The sequence below is a fragment of the Oncorhynchus masou genome, chromosome 1 (genome assembly GCF_036934945.1).
Source record: "Oncorhynchus masou masou isolate Uvic2021 chromosome 1, UVic_Omas_1.1, whole genome shotgun sequence".
In the NCBI taxonomy this organism is placed as follows: Eukaryota; Metazoa; Chordata; class Actinopteri; order Salmoniformes; family Salmonidae; genus Oncorhynchus; species Oncorhynchus masou.
In genome coordinates this window covers 54,156,236-54,180,250 of record NC_088212.1, presented here as the reverse complement: position 1 = coordinate 54,180,250, position 24,015 = coordinate 54,156,236, and the positions used below count along the sequence as shown (strand labels likewise).

The 24,015-nt window shown below is 42.0% G+C and overlaps 1 protein-coding gene across 1 annotated transcript in view; it reads right to left on the bottom strand.

Annotated features, from left to right (window-relative positions):
• LOC135537762 (protein kinase C-binding protein NELL1-like) overlaps window positions 1–24,015 on the bottom strand; it is a 168,897-nt gene that overhangs the window by 45,470 nt on the left and 99,412 nt on the right. The window contains exon 5 of the mRNA XM_064964065.1: window positions 7,890–7,986. Within this exon, the coding sequence (XP_064820137.1) occupies window positions 7,890–7,986 (97 nt within the window). The remainder of the gene's footprint in view (window positions 1–7,889; window positions 7,987–24,015) is intronic.

Here is a 24,015-nt window from a genome sequence, read left to right as displayed (position 1 = left end):
ACACTGTCATCTCAGAATTTCAAAATATGCTTTTGAACCATAGCAAATCAAGCATTTGTGTATGAGTATTGATAGCTAGCGTAGCATTTAGCGTAGCATTTAGCGGGCAACATTTTCACAAAAACCAGAAAAGCAGTCAAATAAAATCATTTACCTTTGAAGAACTTCGGATGTTTTCAATGAGGAGACTCTCAGTTACATAGCAAATGTTCAGTTTTTCCTGAAAGATTCTTTGTGTAGGAGAAATCGCTCCTTTTGTACATCACTTTTGGCTACCAAAACAAACCGAAAATTCAGTCACCAAAACGCCAAACTTTTTCCAAATTAACTCCATAATATCGACTGAAACATGGCAAACGTTGTTTAGAATCAATCCTCAAGGTGTTTTTCACATATCTCTTCATTGATATATCGTTCGTGGAAGCCTGCTTTCTTCTCTGAATTCCATGGAAAAATACTTGCAGCTCAGGTTTGCACACCAATTTCGACGCAGGACACCGGGTGGACACCTGGTAAATGTGGTCTCTTATGGTCAATCTTCCAATGATATGCCTACAAATACGTCACAATGCTGCAGACACCTTGGGGAAACGGCAGAAATTGTGGGCTCATTCCTGTCGCATTCACAGCCATATAAGGAGACATTGGAAAACAGCGCTTCAAAATTTTTGCTCATTTCCTGTTGAAGTTTCATCTTGGTTTCGCCTGTAGCATTAGTTCTGTGGCACTCACAGATAATATCTTTGCCGTTTTGGAAACGTCAGAGTGTTTTCTTTCCAAAGCTGTCAATTATATGCATAGTCGAGCATCTTTTTGTGACAAAATATTGCGCTTAGAACGGGCACGTTTTTTTTATCCAATAATGAAATAGCGCCCCCATAGCTTCAAGAGGTTTTAAGACAGGGATGTGATTTTAGGAGCAATAACAGGATTTGCCTCCTATAAACTTTGCACCGAGTGAGGTCAGAGAGCGTGTCAGCCTGACGGAATCGTCCCTTCTGACCATTTTGCATAAAAGGATTGGTAAAGAAATTAACATTTAGAACAGAAAAGTGTGAAATGGGAGCTACACATTTGAAACTCAACATGAGGTGAAGAAAATAAACTCACTTCCCAGACCAGAACATCGCCAGGCTGCAGCTGCATGTGTAAAGTGGTTTGAATCCTGAATACCAACACGAGATGGAGGCGTGAAGCTCACCTCCCAGACAATCACTGTTATGGCTGATTAGCTGTCCTAAGTCAAATGTCTAGAAAAGTGAACTTATGTGGGACCATTCTACTACTCTTCAACCCAACGTAGGCTAGCCTATATTCCAAGGAGCATCTTTAAGAGTGAACAACAGTAGAGGACGGGAAAGGAGGGGGGCCCTTTTGGACAATCAGAGCCTTACAAGCATGCCACTGTAAGGCCCACACCCTTCCTAAGAAGGCTTGGTTCTGACAGAGATAAACAGCGAACGAAGTCATTCACATGTAAATACATTCAGGATTTTATACTCCAAATGGCCAGTGGTTTGTGTGCAAAGTATATGATTACTGTGAAAATAGTTTCTAAAATGTATCAACAATAAGTGTTTCTTTCTCTCTCTCCCCTTCTCCTTGTCTTTGTCGTAAAAAGGCACCATATTGTCAGTCCACGAGGGACCTTTTCCTAATTTATTAAGTGTGTATGTTTATTCTGTGTCATTTACTTGGTTAGTGAATAAATAACTAAACCAATGTGTGTAGTACTGAATCTTAAGTAAGGCTGGGGTTTTAGCAGATGCAAGAAGTTACGACTGTTCAGAATGATGATATGATTAGGACGTTGTCTATTTTATGGATTTGATAGGTAAAGACCTTTACAGTTTAATTCAGGTGATGGTCACTCTTTAAACAACTGCTGTCATGGTGCCCCAAATTCCTGATGAGTTAATTGTTACATGATTAATTGAATCAAGTAACAATTAAACATAGTTAGCTGATTCGATAAATAACAGTCATCAGATTAAGGAAAGTAAAGTCACAACAGCAAAAACACACCTTCCCCCAAATTAGAGCAGTCCAGAATGATTTCCTGGATGGTGTCTGGGATAAACAGTTCAAAAGAAGACATTATGTCTTGCACATGAGTAACCGCCATTCCAGTCGGCCCTGGTTGCATCCTTATCACATTGGCAGCCATGCGGGGTGGCTCATTCCTTGGGCAAGAAGACCATTCAATTTCACTATTGTTTGACATCCATATTTCTCCTCCTGTAGGCTGCTGATGAGCTCGTTGTTGACGGGTTGGTCATGGGGCTGGCTGCTGACGGCTGGTCCTGGGGCTGGCTGAGGGTCAATCTTATACTCTTCTTCCATTCTTCCAACTCAATGTCAGACTCTGAATTGACAGAGAAATTATCTTCATATTCAGAAAATTGTTCATCTTCCAAAGATGAAGATCCTCTTTCCACACGAGCTTCTCTCTCTGCAAAAATTATTTCTAATTTGAGCAGAGATTATTTTTGCCACACTGATTGATTGTGGTTAGGAACCACAAATGCAAAGCTATTTATTTGTGGTGTCACTCTCCCAATTTGCACCTGGCTGGGGTAGTGTTTGGGCAAATACTGCATTTTTTTTTTACAATGTATCGAAATCATGTATTGCAATAAAATTGTTCAGGTTCCCGCAAGACATTGTGTAGTTTCACACTCTACAAAGGGTAAAAGTGCGAGAAAAGCAAGAGACAGGCAGGGAGACAGACATATTCATATATTGGTGCTATGTTGAAGACATAATGAAGGCACACAGCAAAACCTTTTTGTTTAATATTTACTTGTTTTCATCTACACACACACTTTCCCACACTTGTATTACCCTTGGGTCCAGTGGACCCAAACACCACATATGTATTATAAATGTGTAGGAGGGTGCACAGCACTCAATGAAAATGTGTTATTTTACATGTTCTTCACAGAAAAAGAGCTATGGCCAATGTGTTTCAGGTTGAAAAAAAATATTAAATGTATCAGTTTTCTTTTAGTAAACACTGAAAATGGTCTTTGATCTGTTTTACCTGTCTTTGTGCTTGTCTCCACCCCCCTCCAAGTGTCGCCCATCTTCCCCATTATCCCCAATGTATTTATACCTGTGTTCTCATTTTGTCTGATACCAGTTAATTTTGTTTCGTCAAGCCTACCAGTGTTTTTCCCGGCACTTGACTTTCGCTAGTTCCTGTTTTCTAGTTTGGTAGGTTTGAAGAAATAAAATGAACTGGCAACAGACAAACAGAGAACACAGGTAAAAATATAATGGGGAAGATTGGTGACAGCTGGAGGGCGGTAGAGAAAAGCACAAGGACAGGTGAAACAGATCAGGGTGTGATATCTATCTCATGTAACCATAACAAACGTAATATATCATACTAATTTGAGTGTCTCAGATTTATGTTTATTATGTCTAGTCTATGAGACCAGTCAGGATGGTCAGACTAACCCAAAGCATCATGCTATTGAAAACAAGGGGAAAATATCCAGCATATTGGAACAATTAAAGTCTATTCATAGTGACAGAGAAGAAGACAGTCTATTTTCATATTGAGTCTAGAAGGCATTTTGTCAAACCCATAAAAACCCATCTTAATTCTGTATCTTTTTGTGTCTCACTGTATTTGTGATATGTATTTACAATGCATTCATTAAGCCTGAATGAGAGCAACACCTGTGTCACTTTAGAGAAATAACCCTGCGAGAAGAGAGATGAACAACAGAGTCGATCACAAAGGCACGCACGCACGCACACACACACACACACACACACACATATACACACTCTCTACTGGCCATGCTCAACTCCGGCTTTGTTTCAGGCACATACACACAAATACACATGCCACAGTGCATAATCAGCCGACATCAGTGAAGAGTGTGTAATGGAAGTGAAAGGATGGTCAGACTAACCCAAAGCATCATGCCATTGAAAACAAGGTGGAAATATCCAGCATATTGGAACAATTAAAGTCTATTCATAGTGACAGAGAAGAGGACAGTCTATTTTCATATTGAGTCTAGGAGGCATTTTGTCAAACCCATAAAAATCCATTTTAATTCTGTATCTTTTTGTGTCTCACTGTATTTGTGAAATGTATTTACAATGCATTCATTAAGCCTGAATGAGAGCAACACCTGTGTCACTTTAGAGAAAGAACCCTGCGAGAGGAGAGATGAACAACAGAGTAGATCCCAAAGGCACGCACGCACGCACCACACACACACACACACACACACACACACACACACACACACACACACACACACACACACACACACACACACACACACACACACACACACACACACACACACACACACACACACACACACACACACACTCTCTACCGGCCATGCTCAACTCCGGCTTTGTTTCAGGCACATACACACAAATACACATGCCACAGTGCATAATCAGTCGACATCAGTGAAGAGTGTGTAATGGAAGTGAAAGTGTTTGGCCAGTGATGTGGCTGCTTGTCTCTTGGGAGTTTATGGGAGTCCTGACCATACATTGCCTCTATTGATCAGCAAGTGATACTGCCTGTAGCGAGGGAGGGAGGGGAAAGGGGAGGATGTATGTGTGTGTGTGTGTGTGTGTGTGTGTGTGTGTGTGTGTGTGTGTGTGTGTGTGTGTGTGTGTGTGTGTGTGTGTGTGTGTGTGTGTGTGTGTGTGTGTCTGTGTGCATGCGTGCGTGTTTCTGTGTGCGTGTGTGTTCGTGCAAATATGAGTGCCCAAATTGTGGAAATTCCACTCTTGACCACTGGGGGTATAAGGGAATGAGGCCATCTCTCTTCCTTGTTTCGGCAAATCTGTCTGTAATGCTGGTCTGACCAATCATACTCCATGCTCCAAGACTGTTTCGATCACGCGGACTATAACTAGTTTAGGGGCGCGTCTGGTAATAACATGAATGAATACACCAACTCAGTCACTGGTTAAATAAAAGAAATGCATGGATGATCTGATACCGAAACTTACCCGAATCAACAACCATGGATTAATGGCAGCCTTGTTGGGAAAGTGAAGGAGAGAGTTGCTGCTTATAAACAAGGCAAGGTGACCGGGGACAATTATATGATTAAACAGTACAAATACAACCGACGCAGGTCGATCAAGATGGTGACACACAAGTATAGGGACAAAGTGGGCGAGCAATTCAGGGGATCGGAAACGAGGTGTACGTGGCAGGGGCTTCTAACAATCATGGATTACATAAAGAATACCAGTCACATCATACGCACAGCAACTTGACGAGTTAAACACCTTTTTCTCACGCTTCGAGCATAACCTTTCTGAGCTGTCGAGGAGAGCACCTGAGGACAACGAGGGCAACCTGCTTACGGTCTCCACGGAGGATGTATGCAAGTTATTCAAGCATGTTAACCATCGCAAGGCTGCCGGCCCAGACGTCATCCCTAACCGCACCCTCAGAGCATGTGCAGACCAGCTCACTGTTGTACTACACACTGCCCTCACCCACCTGAACAAAAGGAATGCACATGTGTGGATGCTGTTCATTGACTACAGTTCGGTCTTCAATACTACAGTGCCCTCTAAGCTCACCACAAAGCTCATGGCCCTGGGACTGATTCCTTGACATCCTGAGGGACCAGAGAGAAAGGAGAGAATGGCAGAGGAAAAAAACTACATGAGGGGGCAGAAGAACAACTGAAGAAGCGTCACAGCTCCCCAGGCTACCTGAGGCTACAGCCCCCTCTTACACAACAACAACACCAGTAATAACAGCCTCACTTCCTCTCCCAGATACAGATTTGGATTTTTTTTTATAAGTATTTAATGCAGGGACAGAATGGGACCAGACATCGGTCTGGGCACTTCTTAACACAACGTCCATTTCTTTATTTCTTGAGGCCCCCATTATTAGTCAAATAATGATAATTCTGTGCTCAAACCACAATTTAGACAGTCCCAATGGGCTAAAGATCAACCCATCTGGCATTTGCCCGAACTGCCCTATGGCCATGGTTTAGATACAGTAGCTTATCTTATAGAGAACTACTGCATGCTACTCCAAGGGAACATTATTGTAACACTCTCTACACTGTAAATGCTGACAAGTGTCCTAACCTAAATATATTTTGTACACTGTACAAAATATAGACGTCGTTGTTCGTACTTTTTTTTACCCCCTTTTCGTAATATCCAATTGGTAGTTAAAAGTCTTGTCCTGTCGCTGCAACTCCCGTATGGACTCGGGAGAGGTGAAGGTCGAGAGCCATGCATCCTCTGAAACACAACCCCGCCAAGCTGCACTGCTTCATGACACAATGCACACTTAACCCGGAAACCAGCAGCACCAATTTGTGGGAGGAAACACTGTACACCTAGCAACCGTGTCAGCATGCATGTGAGTCGGTCGCTACAGCGCGATGGGACAAGGACATCCGGTCCGGCCAAACCCTCCCTTAAACTGGACAATGCTGGGCCAATTGTGCGTCATCTCATGGGTCTCCTGGTCGCGGCCGGCTGCATCACAGTCAGGTATCGAACCAGCATCTGTAGTAACGCAGCTTGCACTGTGATGCAGTGCCTTAGACCGCTGTTCCACTCGGGAGGCCTGTTATTTACTTTTATAATGTAAAGCCAACTTATTTAATTTTAGAAACAGCTGTGTGTAATGGATTACGAATGCATAATATGGCCTTATTGCTTAAAAAAAAGCTATAGCATGAGCTGTGAATAAGTGGTTGTAATAAATATATAGGTATGAATTTCCAGCACATTTCCTGCACCAAATCAATCTCTGAACACAGCAAAACAAATCCCCTCCTCCCTCATCCACAGTCACACCTTGAACGTTTCTAGGTTTCTAGGCCATCTGTCCCTGCTCTTTTTTTCCTATCAACTCTTAAAGTTAAATGCTGCTGCACCTTAGACTGGAGCTAGACAGACACTGCTTCAAACTTGGTTTCAGGCAGACTGCGAGAGAGAATCCTTTAAATACTAAGTTTTTCATCCTCAGAGAAAGAGAAGGGGGGTTCTTTATGCTTTGATTGGGCCCAGTAATCATCATATGGGTAGAGAGAGCATACTACAAGGAATGGGTACTACAGATGCTGTGGAGAATAGAAGATGACACTGGCTGTGTCCAAAATGGACGCAGGCACTGACAGACTGTGGATGGCCTGAGAGGCATGGGATCTATTCAGGCTCTACGCTGTATTGTTAATCCATACATGAGATGAAATAAAAATAGAAATGAGGCCATCGACTGCTCAGCGGGTGTGTGTAAGATGGCGGAATATTGGTCAGTTGATCTCTCTCCACCTCTCTACCCCTACCTTTTTTCTCTCTCTGTCACCACACCCCTTTCCTCTTTCTCCCTACCCCTCTCTTAATAATAAGGCTATGTTGACGTTGCATTATATAGAGTATTACCATAGCATAGTGTTGTTATTGATGGTGATAAATAGAGACCCACAGTTGAGGTATTATAATACCCATAAAACCTAGCGGTCAAAGAGGGAAATGGTTCCAATAATTTTTCCACCATTAATTTTTTCCCCATATGGGATTTTAGAAACACTTAAAATAAGGGCTATGTTTCGTGTAGGCTTACCCTGGCGTGAAGTTTTAATAACCATGTAAATCTCTCGCGGACAAAGTGATTTCTATCAATATATTCGGCTCTATTTACTCTCAGATTCTAAAATGCTAAATGTAAATGCGCTACTTGTTCTTAATTCAGGGTAAGGTTAGAAACATCTTATTTTTGGAGAGAAAGCATGGTACTGCAGTCCATAGAATGACAAGATAGTCAAGACTGTTACCTTTGAGAAGCCATGCATGGTTGAGGTTAGATGGTTACAGTGATCGTGTATATAGTGGTGAAAGTATGTTTGTTTTACCTTGAAGAGGCCGTGCTTGTGGCTATGCTGACCCAGCCACACTCCACTGCCCAGGGTCAGATCCATCTGAGGTGGGTCTATCACTCGCTCATAAATCCTGCCAACAACAAACAATCAACAGAGAGACAGTCAGATTCTGAAATCTCTCTCTCACTCACACTCACACACGCTACATTGAAAATCTGGGTGGTCGAGATTGTCCTGGAAAAGCAACATAATCACAGCTCCTGCAGTGTTAAATGTTTCTTGAGGCTCCAGGCTAGCTAGGCTAGCTAAGCCAGCCGGGCCTCTGTGTCTCTCCTCTGTTTCGTCAACAACACACTCAGTGGTGAGAATGGTTTACGCCCCTTTTACTACCTCGTAACATCTATAGAGTAAGACGATGGGCCCATCCTCATTAGTGGGCCCTTACACATCTAATGCACCAGACTCCAGGCCACACTAATCCACTGAGGAAGAGGTCATTAAGGCATAAGCTCTGATCAACCCGTTGATTGAAAGGTGTTCCATGTTCTGACGGAACAGGGATTTGATCCGTGAGCATTGGAGACAGGAGCTGTCCAAAAATTCAATATTTGAAACACAATTTCAAAATAATATGGTGATGCTTAAAGGCCAAGTTCAGCATTTTATAACTTGATGTTAGATTGTTCCTCCATAGACTGAGGGGACTCCAGTGTGAGGAACTACCTAACATTACATTTTTAAAATACGGGACCACTACAGGCTGGCTTCCCCAGCAACATAGCACCAGCATCATAGGACAACGATGGGACATACCAATCATCTGTGTGTGTGTGTGTGTGTGTGTGTGTGTGTGTGTGTGTGTGTGTGTGTGTGTGTGTGTGTGTGTGTGTGTGTGTGTGTGTGTGTGTGTGTGTGTGTGTGTGTGTGTGTGTGTGTGTGTGTGTGTGTGTGCCTGCGTGAGTAGCATATATGCATGCGTTCGTACTCCGGGAAAATATATTGAAGACATAAGAAAATAGACTGCACTTGCAAGATATGACATGCTACAAGATTGTCATAAAGTGTGTGTGTCATCCATTTAATGTCATCAACAGCACAAAATACGCATATAGGCTCTGACTAAGCTCATCTGCAACCTCTTCTATCTCTCACTCACTCACACACACACACACACACACACGGCATTGCATCTTGGGTGTGCGTCTTGCTGGTTCCTGCTCGACTGCTTTTTTATGGCTATTTTTGCGTTAATTATGACTTTCTTTGTTCAGAATGTTTGTGCAATAATTAAACCGGTGATGAAGAGGAAGGAAAGGGAAACTCCAAGATAAGCTGAAAAGGCAGGCTACATGGCCTCCTCCCCCTAGTATCTTGATGGCCAATGTCCAATCACTGGAAAATGCATTTTGTGAAATGAGAGCAAGACTTTAATCGCAGAGGTACAGTACCATTCAAATGTTTGGACACAGTGACACATTCAAGGTTTTTTCCTAATTTTTACTATTTTCTACATTGTAGAATAATAGTGAAGACATCAAAACTATGAAATAACACATATGGAATCATCTAGTAACCAGCATTTTAAATTCTTCAAAGTAGCAACACATTGCCTTGATGACAGCTTTGCAAACTCTTGGCATTCCCTTAACCAGCTTCATCTGGAATGCTTTTCCAACAGTCTTGAAGGAGTTCCCACATATGCTGAGCACTCTGCGGTTCAACTGATCCCACACCATTTCAATTGGGTTGAGGTCGGGTGATTGTGGAGGCCTGGTCATCTGATGCAGCACCATCACTCCCCTTCTTGGTAAAATAGCCCTTACACAGCCTGGAGGTATGTTGGGTCATTGGCCTGTTGAAAAACAAATGATAGTCCCACTAAGATCAAACTAGAAGGGATGGCGTATCGATGCAGAATGCTGTGGTAGCCATGCTGTTCAATTGTGCCTTCAATTCTGAAATAAATCACAGACAGTGTCACCAGGAAAGCATCACCACACCATCACACCTCCTCCTCCAAGCTTCATGGTAAGAACCACACATGCGGAGATTATCTGTTAACTTACTCTATGTCTCACAAAAACACAGAGGTTAGAACCAAAAATCTCAAATTAGGACTCATCAGACCAAAGAACAGATTTCCACTGTCCATTGCTCGTCTATTGAGTGTGTTTCTTGGCACAAGCAAGTCTCTTCTTATTATTGGTGCTCTTTAGTAGTGTTTTCTTTGCAGCAATTCAACCATGAAGGCATGTTTCACGCAGTCTCTTCTGAACAGTTGATGTTGAGATGTCTCTGTTACTTTAACTCTGTTGAGCATTTATTTGGGCTGCAATCTGAGTTGCAGTTAACTCTAATGAACATATATTTTGCAGTAGAGGTAACTCTGGGACTTCCTTTCCTGTGGCGGTCCTCATGATTGCCAGTTTCATCATAGCACTTGATGGTTTATTCGACTGGACTTGAAGAAACGTACATTTCTTGAAATGTTTCGTATTGACTGACCTTCATGTCTTAATGTAATGATGGACTATCGTTTCTCTTTGCTTATTTGAGCTGTTCTTGTCATAATATGGACTTGGTCTTTTACCAAATAGAGCAATCTTCTGTATACCACCTCCACCTCGTCACAACACAACTGATTGGCTCAAACACATTAAGAAGTGTCACCCCCTGATCTGTTTCACTTGTCTTTGTGATTGTCTCCACCCTTCTCCAGGTGTCACCCATTTCCCCCTATGTATTTATACCGGTGTTCTCTGTTGCCAGTTCATCTTGTTTGTCAAGTCAACCAGTATTTTTGTGTCTCAGCTCCTGCTTTTCCCAATATCTCTTTTTCCTCTCCCTCCTGGTTTTGACCCTTGCCTGTCCTGACCCTGAGCCCGCCTACCTAACAACTCTGCCTGACCCTGAACACTGTGTGCCGTCCTGTACCACCAACACAGAGAATAGTGAGGCGCTGGACAGATGAGGCAGGCGTGGCTGGACGAGGGCATGGACATACAACTGGTAAAAAAAATTATGCATAGTCAAGATCAGACGTTAGTCTCGGGTAAGGTGAGATGGGGAGGGGAGTGTCTCTTTGTTAACAGTTGAGGCGCGATCTCTAATGTTAAGGAAGTCTCAAGATCTTGCTCACCATAGAATACCTCTTGATAAGCTGCACCCATACTATTTACCATATTTTTCGTAGCTGTCTACTTACCACCACAAACCAATTCTGGCACTAAGACCACACTCAACGGGCTGTACGGGGCCATAAGCAAACAAGAAAATGCAAATTCAGCAGCAGGATTTCTTGTAGCAAGTGAATTTTATGCAGGAAAACTGAAATCCATTTTAAACTAATTTTTACCAGCATGTCACCTGTGTAACTAGAGGCAACAAAACTCTAGATCACCTTTACTTCGTAAGCAGAAACGTATAAAAGGCCCTCTCCCTTTGGCAAATCCAACCATAAGTGTATCGTCCTGATTCCTGCTTAATAGCAAAAACTCAAACAGTAAGCACCAGTCACCAGTTAAAAAGGAAGAGCAGTGCTTTATTATAGACAGACTTCTCCCGATCTTAACTACTGTTGTATCAACATGCTTTGACCATGACAGTTTACAATCCAGGGTTACTCCAAGCAGTTTACATGCTGACCCCACCGCTCGTGTCGCGTTCGTGAGCATTGCAAAATAAATGTACACATTCCTTTTATTCAATCATTGCATCCACACTGCTCGCACGCGCCAACAAGTGTCTGCATTGCCAGGCGCTAAAATAGAACTATCTATTTGTGACGCTTGATCAAATCGTATTAGTCACATGAGCCTCTCACATGCGCCGAATACAACAGGTGTTGACCTTACAGTGAAATGCTTACTTACGAGCCCCTAACCAACAATGCAGTTTAAAAAAAATATTGCTAAGAATAAGAGATAAAAGTAACAAGCAATTAAGAATTGTTGACTTGCATAAAGCTGGAAAGGGTTACAAAAGTATCTCTAAAAGCCTTGATGTTCATCAGTCCAAGGTAAGACAAATTGTCTATAAATGGATAAAGTTTAGCATGCTGCTACTCTCCCTAGGAGTGGTCGTCCTGCAAAGATGGCTGCAAGAGCACAGCGCAGAATGCTCAATGAGGTTAAGAATCCTATAGTGTCAGCTAAAGACCTACAGAAATCTCTGGAACATGCTCAGATCTCTGTTGACGATTCTACGATACGTAAAACACGAAACAAGAATGGTGTCATGGGAGGACACCAATGAAGAAGCCACTGCTGTCCAAAAAAAACATTGCTGCACGTCTGAAGTTTGTAAAAGCGCACCTGGATGTTCCACAGTGCTATTGGCAAAATATTCTGTGGAGAGATGAAACTACACACAACACTATGTGTGTAGAAAAAAAAGGCACAGCACACCAACATCAAAACCTCATCCCTGTAACTAGATCACCTGGCTGCACAACAGTGAGTGACTCACAAGGCTCTAGTCTCTCGTCATTGTGTGCTTGTAAACAAACACCACGTGACTCTGGACAGCCAGTACGCTTCATAAGGAACAATTATGAACAGGTGAAATGATGCTCAAGTTGACTGCAGGTATTTAGTTAAAAAGTTGCCACAAATACATATTCACATTTCTTTAAAAAAACTTCAAAGAAATATTTTGGTATTTGGTATTTTATTAGGATCGCCATTTGCTGTTGCAAAAGCGGCAGCTACTCAGCAGCTAACATGAAACATGACATAATACAGAACATTAATAGACAAGAACAGCTCAACAGAACTACATAAATTAAAAACAGAGCACATAGCCTACATATTAATACTTTCATGTTTTGACACTGACGGTATTGAAAAACCATCCCCTGTCTATTTCCAAATACCCTGGTAAACAGTATATATGGTAGACCGCCAAAGCCTAACCGTAAGTAAGCATTTCACTGTTGATTTGGCCCACATCAAGGCCAGCATGCCAGGCACACTCGACCCACTCCAATTTGCCTACCGATCCAACAGATCCACAGAACATGCCATTTCCATCGCTATTCATGGAGACAAGGAACATCTACATTGCCTTCAGAATGTATTCATACCCCTCGAAGCACACCCACAATACTTTACTGTGAAACACTGCAGCAGAGCAAACTCTGCTACTCTTTTGTCTGCATGAGGCTACAATACACTGAGTTTCCCAGGGAAGCCGTGAAGCGCTGGAGAAGCTGCGAAGCCAGCTGTTGCCTATTGTTATTAAATGTGTTTGTTTACGGAGTTTCATTAAATCATGTTTCGATATAAATATGTTATAAACATTTGATCATATGGGCAGAATATTGTATATTCAGTTATGGCCTAAAATAAATGTTGTTCATATGGTCAGAATTGTGTAGCCTAGGCCGATTTTAAATATGTTCATCAGGGATGAAGGCTGAAAACAGCCTATATTTTTCTCGTTTTATCTAGTTTTACACCATCCATTAACACAACCACTGTAAAACATGTATTTCTTAACACAAAAGCTTAGCAAAATACAAGAAAATATGGAGCAAAAATAAGTAGGCCTAAAACATTAATTTCAAATAAACATGTTTACACCATTAATTAACACCAACCATTCACTATAAAACATTAGCATTTACAAAAAAAGGCCAAAAATGACAAGGCAGCTGCAAAAAAACAATGTTCAAGAACACATGTCCGTGTGTTCTGGTCTCATACAGATTTTGGAGTCATTGAAAGGGTTGAAATGGATAAGTGTCACAAAGAAGAGGCCAAGTAAGCTATGTGCTCAATTTTCTCAGATGGATTTTGGAGTGTTCATAACTGCAACTTGAAGGTGTAGGCAACGCTCTTCAGGTAAGACTCCAGCCGTTCAGTTGTGGTGTACTTCTAAACCAGGGTGACGAGAACTCTGTCTGGCCTGGGTCCACTGTCATGCTGGAGGAACATCTCTTCTTCGTAGCCCTTATAGCTGTCAGGATTGATGAGTTCAGAGAGGGATTTAGGTACAGGGGGTGCCGCTTTGTTCTTTTGTTGGTGCCTCTGCATCAACTTCTTCATATTCATACATGCCTCCCCAATTACATGCAGGCAAGCCATGTGTACCATGGTCCACAACTTGGTCAGTTTCTTCCTGGGTCTCCAGGCTTCTCTTCTTCTGGCCATTCTTCAGTGTTCGGATCTGAATTGGAGCATTGTCCGGGTTATGGTTGTTTTCTCCAGATAACTTGAAGATAACCCTCACTGACGGTGTTATGTAACCTCGGCAATCAAAAGCGGTAATCATATGCGGTGCACTTCGGGAAGGACTTATTTTACGGTCTGTAGTTCCTGTCTGTATGTGTAGTCTTCATGCGCAAGGATATTTTTTCCATGCACAGAGAAGGTACATTCAGCTTCCATTGCTTGCTCTACACCTCTGAGAATAATGAATGTTGAGGGTAGCAGATATTTTAATCAGAATATTAGGATTATTAGCGTATGAACAACTTCTAATTCGATTGATGGACTATCGAAGCAACCCATTCAACTCATTTATTCAGATCCTGCATTTCAAAGAGGATAGTTTCAAGGGTAATTAATTTGGCCTAGATACATAATAAAATACAAAATTGACATTGATTTTGAACCCTGTTTTGACTATCAGCTGATTCAGAAAATAAGTCAGTAAAGTGAACAGATGTTGTGATAGCACACAAAGTATTTCTAGAATGTTTTGATGTCTCATATGTTACAAAAAGGATTGTCTAAAGAGTAAGAATGTAATAAGAGTATAGAACAGGTTCAAAAGAAAATAAGCTTTATTTCCTTGTATTTCATTTTATTCAATGGGTCAACTGAGTGTCCTCGCCAGTCAGGGTTGGGCAGCACTTTTCAGCATTCCAATGTTAGTCTTGTGAATGTCTCATACATATTTTTTTATTGAAAATGGGAACAATGAGAGCGATGAGAAGTAAACATTATTTGAATGTGAGTTTCCAGACAGGGCAAGGAAGCATTTTACAACAATACAATGTTCCAATGTTATTATCTTGTGAATATCATGCATACTTTTTTTAAATGAAAATGGGAACAAATGGGAAAGCAGGACAAATACTGATTTCAAAACAGGGTCCTTATTTATATTATAAAGACATGAGGTGAGCATCAAAATCATTTTAAAAGATGCCCTTGCATTAAAGTTGTACCTTGGATAGATATTTAGTATAATAGCCGATACATTCAACTCAAAATATGGTATTCTGTTCTTTTGAAATACTCAACATTTTCAGTATCGTAATGAGACTAAATGAAATGACATAGGCCAAATGGATTTTGTGATGTTGTCCTTTGTTAAATAGACTTTTTAGACTGTTAAAATGTAGGGGATAAGGCAAACATTTTATATAAACATTGGATTTCTCTGGTCCAAATTGCATAATCATTTTCATTTTCAGCTGGTAGGCCTACCCATGAGTCTCTCATCACTCGGAAAGTGTCGTCACTGATGTCAATACCAAAGCAGATAATAATTGTGAGTTGATTGAATTGGAATGATGTGAATAATTGTAACGGTTTTCTTCCGTCGAAGGAGAGGAGGACCAAAATGCAGCGTAGTTTGTGTTCAACATGTTTAATAAAAGACGATAACGTGAACACTACACAAATACAAAATAACAAATGTGGCAAAACCTGAAACAGTCCTATCTGGTGCAGAGAACACAAAGACAGGAAACAACCACCCACAAAGTACCCACAGAATATGGCTGCCTAAATATGGTTCCCAATCAGAGACAACAATAGACAACTGCCTCTAATTGAGAACCAATCTAGGCAACCATAGACATCCAAACTACCTAGAAAGGAAACAGCCCCATAAACATACAAAAAAACCTAGACTAGGAAAAATACATAAATCCCCCATGTCACACCCTGACCTAACCAAAATAATAAAGAAAACAAAGATAACTAAGGCCAGGGCGTGACAATAATAATACTGACGGTGAGAGCCCAGTATAGCCTAATCCTTTAATCATAAACTATTGTTATTTTGTGTCTTTAAAATCACAGTGGTTTAATTTCTGTATGTGAGAATCATTTTTTAAATGTCAGCCCTTTACCAGATACATTTTGTCCGTGGAAAATTTTTCCCCTAACTTTTTCCCCTAACTAATCAAACTTCGGTATGCTATAACCTAGAGATAATATTATTCCCATATGAACACATTTATTTTAGGCCATATAAAGAAAAGCTATGCATGACTTATTGAAGGTGATGAAACAGAAGCAACATTGTTTCACATTCTTTAATAAAAAAGACTCATAGACAGAAATAGGCTATACAGCTGGCCTCACAGTTTTGCCGCCAAGTAGACCTACATGGAAACTCAACGTATCTCGACAACATTGAGTGTGCGAAGGGGTCTGTGCGTGGTGTAGTACCTTCCACAAAAAAGTTTTGTTAAACAAAAAAGCATACCCCTTGACTTATTCCACATTTTGTTGTGTTACAGCCTGAATTTACACACAATACCCTATAATGACAAAGTGAAAACATGCCTTTAAAAATGTTTGCAAATGTATTGAAAATGAAATACAGAAATATCTAATTTGCATAACCACTCACACCCGAGTCAATACTTTGTAGAAGCACCTTTGGCGACGATTACAGCTTTGACTCATCTTGGGTATATCTGTATCAGTTTTTCACATCTGGATTCCTTCCTTGCAGATTTTCTCAAGCTCTGTTAAGTTAGATGGGGAGCGGTTGTGAAAGGCAATCTTCAAGTTTTTCCACAGATTTTCAATGGGATTCAAGTCTGGACTTTGTCTGGGCCACTCATGGACTTTCACATTCTTATTCTGAAGCCATTCCAGCAATACTTTGGCTGTCTATTTGGGGTCAGTGTCCTGTGGAAACGTTAATCTTCGCCCCCAGTCTAAGGTAGTTTGCACTCTGAAGTAGTTTCTTATCGAGGACTTGCCTGTATTTGGCTCCATTCAATGTTCCCTATATCCTTACCAGTCTCACAGATCCTGCCACTGAAAAGCATCCCCATAGCATGATGCTGCCACCACCATTCTTCACGGCAAGGATCATGTTAGACGGGTGAAGAGATGTGCCTGATTTTCTCCAGACATCTCTCATCAGACCACAGACACTTTGACCTTAGTCTTTCACTTGCCTATTTGCAAACTCCCATAAAGCTCAGATTGGTAAAGTGCTGTAGAGTCTGTTGTCCTTCTGGCAGGTTCTCCCATCTCAGGCAAGGAACTCTGTAGTTCTGTTAGAGTGGCCATTTGGTTTTTGGCCACCTCCCTTACCAAGGTCCTTCTTGCCCCCGGTTGCTCAGTTTGGTCAGACGGCCAGCTATAGTCAGAGTCTGGGTGGTTTAATATTTTTCAATTTCCCAACGATGAAGACTTCTGTGCTCTTGGAAACTTTCAACACTCAATAAATAGTTTTATACCCTTCCCCAGATATATGTCTCATTCCAAATCTATCTCGGACATCTACGGTCAGTTCCTTCGACTTCATTGTATAGTTTCTCCTCTGACATGCTCTGTAAACTGTGTGACCTTATATAGACATGTGTGTTTCTTTCTAAATCATGTCGAAACAATTGAATTTGCCAATCAAGTTGTTGTGACCGCTCAAGTATGATCAAATCAAATGTTATTTGTCACGTGCCGAATACAACAGGTGACATTACCATGGAATGCTTACTTACAAGCCCTTAACTAAAAATGCAGTTCAAGAAATAGAGATAAATAAATAAAATAAAAAAGTAACACAATAAAAGAACAATAGAGGCTATATACAAGGGATACCAGTACCGAGTCAATGTGCGGGGTTACAGGTTAGTCAAGGTAATTTGTACATGTAGGTAGTGGTAAATGGACTATGCATAGATAATACACAGCGAGTAGCAACATTGTAAAACAAATGGGGGGTCAAGGTAAATAGTCCTTGTGGACATTTGATTAATTGTTAGGCAATCTTATGGCTTGCGGGTAAAAGTTGTTAAGGAGCCTTTTGGACTTAAACTTGGTGCACCGGTACCGCTTGTCGTGCTCTAGCAGAGTGAACAGTCTATGACTTGGGTGATTGGAGTCTTTGACAATTGTTTGTGCCTTCCACTGACACTGCCTTGTGTATAGGTACTGGATGACAGGAAGCTTGGCCCCAGTAATATACTGGGCTGTAAATTAGATATTTCTGTATTCATTTTCAATACATTTGCTAAATTGTCTAGAAACATATTTTCACTTGGTCACTTGGTCAATTGGTCATGTGTAGATGGTGAAACTTTACATTTGGAATTCAGGCTGTAACAACACAGTGGAATAAGTCAAGGGGTATGAATACTTTCTGAAGGCACCAAGCTTGACACAAAGCTCAGCGCACGGGTTCTGGACACCACCCTCTGCAACTGGATCCTGGACTTCCTGATGGGTAGACCACATGCTGTGAGGATTGGCAACAAGACCTCCTCCACACTGACTCTGTATTATATATATTTAACCTTTATTTAATAAGCAAGTCAGTTAAGAACAAATTCTTATTTACAATGATGGCCTACCAATGGGCAAAAGGCCTCCTGCGGGGCCAGGGGCTGGAATATTTAAAAAACGTAACAATAAAATATAAATCTAGGACTAAACACACATCATGACGAGAGAGGCAACACAACACTACATAAAGAGAGACCTAAGGCAACAGCATAGCAAGGCAGCAACACATGACAACACAGCATGGTATCAACACAACATGGTAGAAGCACAAAACATGGGACAAACATTATTGGGCACAGACAACAGCACAAAGATCAAGAAGGTAGAGACAACAATACATAACTATAACATCTGCTATAACATCTCTACTTCCTAAGGTGGCTGATGAAATTTGGCATGCCACCCCGGGACCTTTGCAAATACTACTACTGCAACATCAAGAGCGTCCTGACCGGCTGCATCATGGCCTAGTATGGGAATTGCTCTGTTCACTCCTTTACAGTTGTGCAGATGGTATCGGAGCATGAGGTCTGATACCAACAGGCTCGGAGACTGTTTCTATCTACAAGCCATCAGACTGCTGAACACTTGAACTGGACTGACCACCTGCTCTGATTCTCCTGCACCTTGGCACACATGCACTCACTCATACACACACCCTCACAGACATGGACACATCCCATTTTATGTTTGTATTCTTAACTTTTATTATTTTTTATTGTTGTTGCATTGTTGAGAAAGAACCTGACAGTAAGCATTTTGTTGGACGGTGTATACCATGTGTACCCCGTACATACAACAAAACTTGAAACACACACACACACACACACACACAGAGGAAAAGCGTGAGGCTATTCTGATCTGGGCATGAACACTGATCCAATAAGGATGAATAACACTGAGCTAATCTAATAGTCAAGAGGAGAGAGTGTGTATATGTCGGAACCCTTCTCTCCCTCCAGGGGAAATCAGAGAGTAGAAATGTAGAGCAGCTCTCCTCAAGCATGACAAACAGTCTCACTCCACAGCTTCCTAACGCACACTATAGATATCTGTACCCTGGCTCTGTGCTGGATTACTGCTCTGTCTGCTGACTGGAGACACAAATGGAGTTAAGCATTATCAAGCCAAACATCCAGAGCCATTCAGCTCCACGTCTCCCTCTCAGTCACCAAGAGGTTGTTAACTAAAGCTGTGAGCTCCCTGACAGCCGGTCTCTTCTGGGCTTAAAGGAGCAGTCCATCAGTTTTCACCTTTAAAACAGAGCACCAGGGTGACATGGCCAAATAATGGTTTGTAGTAAAGACTTGGAAGTCCATTCCATTTTGACGGTGAACTGTCAGCTAAATGATACATTTTGAAAAGATATTGAACAAATATGGCTTGTCTATCTGAGCTAGTACTTTGGTTCTCATATGCCTTTGATATGGACATAATCCAGGAGTAAGAATGACCAGATTTACAAACAGTAGAACATTACAATTAGGTTTAGGAACTCTTTCGCCTGTAATGCACACTGAAAACCTCTTAGTTTCCTCAGTCAGACATAACAAGTGTGTGTGTGTCTGTGTCTGTGTGTGTGTGTGTGTGTGTGTGTGTGTGTGTGTGTGTGTGTGTGTGTGTGTGTGTGTGTGCACGCTCGAGTGCCTGTGTGTTGCAGCAGTAGCTCGATGCTGCTGATTGCTGCTTCATGTTTAGGACTCCTACAAGCCCAGTATGTTGGTAATTAGTGGACTAAATAGGGAATACGTTGTCATTTGGGATGCACCCCTACTGTATATCCCCTGCGACCTATGGTGGAAATTACAAGATTATGTTATAATGCTGTTATTGCATCACATGGTTGTTTTATGCAAAAGAATAAGGGGTTGTAAGAACGCTCATCTGTGTGTGTTCTACTGAGGATGGGCCTCTAGGAGATTTACGATGTCTTTGGTTGATACCACATTCCCCCCCGGATCCGGGATAATAGCATAGCGCAACGGTCAAATAATCTTACTAGAAACTATTCATATTCATGAAATCACAAGTGAAATATAAAGAAACACAGCTTAGCCTTTTGTTAATCACTCTGACGTCTCAGATTTTGAAATTCTGCTTTACAGCGAAAACAATACAAGCATTTGTGTAAGTTTATCGATATACTAACAAAACATTATGTACACCTAGTGGCAGGTAACTTGGTCACAAAAATCAGAAAAGCAATCAAATTAATCATTTACCTTTGATGAGCTTCGGATGTTTTCACTCACGAGACTCCCAGTTAGACAGCAAATGTTCCTTTTGTTCCATAAATATATTTTTTATATCAAAATACCTTCGTTAGTTTGATGCGTTATGCCTAGGTATCCACCGGAAATAGCGGTCACGACAACGCAGACAAAAATTCCACATTATATCCATAATATCGACAGAAACATGGCAAACGTTTTTTTATAATCAATCCTCAAGGTGTTTTTCAAATATCTATTCGATAATATATCAACCGGGACAGTTGGCTTTTCACTAGGACCGGGAGGAAAAATGGCTACCTCTCTGTTGAGCGCAAAAATCACACTTAGAGCCAACAACTGACCACTTACGCAATGTGGATGTTTATGCTCATTCTTCAAAATAAAGGCCTGAAACTACGTCTAAAGCCTGTAGACACCTTAGGGATTCCACAGAAAAAGGAATCTTGTTGATATCCCTTTCAATGGGCAACAGGATGCATAGAAAGACAGGGGTTTCAAATTAAGAGTCACTTCCTGATTGGATTTTTCTCAGGATTTCGCCTGCAATATCAGTTCTGTTATACTCACAGGCAATATTTGTACAGAAACTTTAGAGTGTTTTCTATCCCAAGCTGTCAATTATATGCATATTCTAGCATCTGGTCCTGACAAATAGGCAGTTTACTTTGGGAGCGTTATTTTTCCAAAAATAAAAATACGGCCCCCTAGCTTCAAGAGGTTTGTTTTTGTTTTATACAGTATCAGGGACAGATGACTCCAGGGCCAGACCCTGGTCTCCACAAAATGAGGTACTGTCTGCTGTGAAATATATAAGTATCTTTCATACAAATCTTAACCTTGTGAACCATTCCATACATCTGTTGTTGTCATATAGACTGAAGGAGGATGGACTTTGCTATAAAATGCTGTGGCTCAAACCAGCTCGTTGAGTTCTCAGTGATCACCTTCAGGGGTGATTACCGACCAACTGCATTACTGCAGTAATTAAATAATAAAGTTTGATTGTTTTGAAGAAATATAAAAGATTCCACCACAGACCTGACCCTCATCCAGTGAAAAATAATTGTTTATTGTCTCTCTATTTGTCACCTCTCTCATTAGAGTATGCTACAACCCTGCGACCTATGGTGGAAATTACAATTAGAACTTCCGGCGCCGACAGAGATGGCAGCCTCGCTTCGCGTTCCTAGGAAACTATGCAGTTGTTTTTTTTTACGTGTTATTTCTTACATTAGTACCCCAGGTCATCTTGGGTTTCATGACATACAGTCGAGAAGAACTACTGAATATAAGAGCAGCGTCAACTCACCATCAGTACGACCAAGAATATGACTTTCGCGAAGCAGATCCTGTGTTCTGCCTTTCACCCAGGACAACGGAATGGATCCCAGCCGACGACCCAAAAAAACGACTTCGTAAAAGAGGGAAACGAGGCGGTCTTCTGGTCAGACTCCGGAGACAGGCACATCGTGCACCACTCCCTAACATTCTTCTCGCCAATGTCCAGTCTCTTGACAACAAGGTTGATGAAATCCGAGCAAGGGTAGCATTCCAGAGGGACATCAGAGACTGTAACGTTCTTTGCTTCACGGAAACATGGCTCACTGGAGAGATGCTATCGGAGTCGGTGCAGCCAGCTGGTTTCTCCACGCATCGCGCCGACAGAAACAAACATCTTTCTGGTAAGAAGAGGGGCGGGGCGTATGCCTTTTGGCTAACGAGACGTGGTGTGATCACAGAAACATACAGGAACTCAAATCCTTCTGTTCACCTGATTTAGAATTCCTCACAATCAAATGTCGACCGCATTATCTACCAAGAGAATTCTCTTTGATTATAATCACAGCCGTATATATTCCCCCCCAAGCAGACACATCGATGGCTCTGAACAAACTTTATTTGACTCTTTGCAAACTGGAATCCATACATCCTGAGGCTGCATTCATTGTAGCTGGGGATTTTAACAAGGCTAATCTGAAAACAAGACTCCCTAAATTGTATCAGCATATCGATTGTGCAACCAGGGCTGGCAAAACCTTGGATCACTGTTATTCTAAATTCTGCGACGCATATAAGGCCCTGCCCCGCCCTCCTTTCGGAAAAGCTGACCACGTCTCCATTTTGTTGATCCCTGCCTACAGACAGAAACTAAAACAAGAAGCTCCCACGCTGAGGTCTGTCCAACGCTGGTCCGACCAATCTGATTCCACACTCCAAGACTGCTTCCATCACGTGGACTGGGATATGTTTCGTATTGCGTCAGACAACAACATTGACGAATACGCTGATTCGGTGTGCGAGTTCATTAGAACATGCGTTGAAAATGTTGTTCCCATAGCAACGATTAAAACATTCCCAAACCAGAAACCGTGGATTGATGGCAGCATTTGCGTGAAACTGAAATCGCGAACCACTGCTTTTAATCAGGGCAAGGTGACTGGTAACATGACCGAATACAAACAGTGCAGCTATTCCCTCCGCAAGGCAATCAAACAAGCTAAGCGTCAGTATAGAGACAAAGTAGAATCTCAATTCAACGGCTCAGACACAAGAGGTATGTGGCAGGGTCTACAGTCAATCACGGATTACAAAAAGAAAACCAGCCCAGTCATGGACCAGGATGTCTTGCTCCCAGGCAGACTAAATAACTTTTTTGCCCGCTTTGAGGACAATACAGTGCCACTGACATGGCCTGCAACGAAAACATGCGGACTCTCCTTCACTGCAGCAGAGGTGAGTAAAACATTCAAACGTGTTAACCCTCGCAAGGCTGCAGGCCCAGACGGCATCCCCAGCCGCACCCTCAGAGCATGCGCAGACCAGCTGGCTGGTGTGTTTACGGACATATTCAATCAATCCCTATACCAGTCTGCTGTTCCCACATGCTTCAAGAGGGCCACCATTGTTCCTGTTCCCAAGAAAGCTAAGGTAACTGAGCTAAACGACTACCGCCCCGTAGCACTCACTTCCGTCATCATGAAGTGCTTTGAGAGACTAGTCAAGGACCATATCACCTCCACCCTACCTGACACCCTAGACCCACTCCAATTTGATTACCACGCAAATAGGTCCACAGACGATGCAATCTCAACCACACTGCACACTGCCCTAACCCATCTGGACAAGAGGAATACCTATGTGAGAATGCTGTTCATCGACTACAGCTCGGCATTTAACACCATAGTACCCTCCAAGCTCCTCATCAAGCTCGAGACCCTGGGTCTTGACCCCGCCCTGTGCAACTGGGTACTGGACTTCCTGACGGGCCGCCCCCAGGTGGTGACGGTAGGCAACAACATCTCCACCCCGCTGATCCTCAACACTGGGGCCCCACAAGGGTGCGTTCTGAGCCCTCTCCTGTACTCCCAGTTCACCCACGACTGCGTGGCCACGCACGCCTCCAACTCAATCATCAAGTTTGCGGACGACACAACAGTGGTAGGC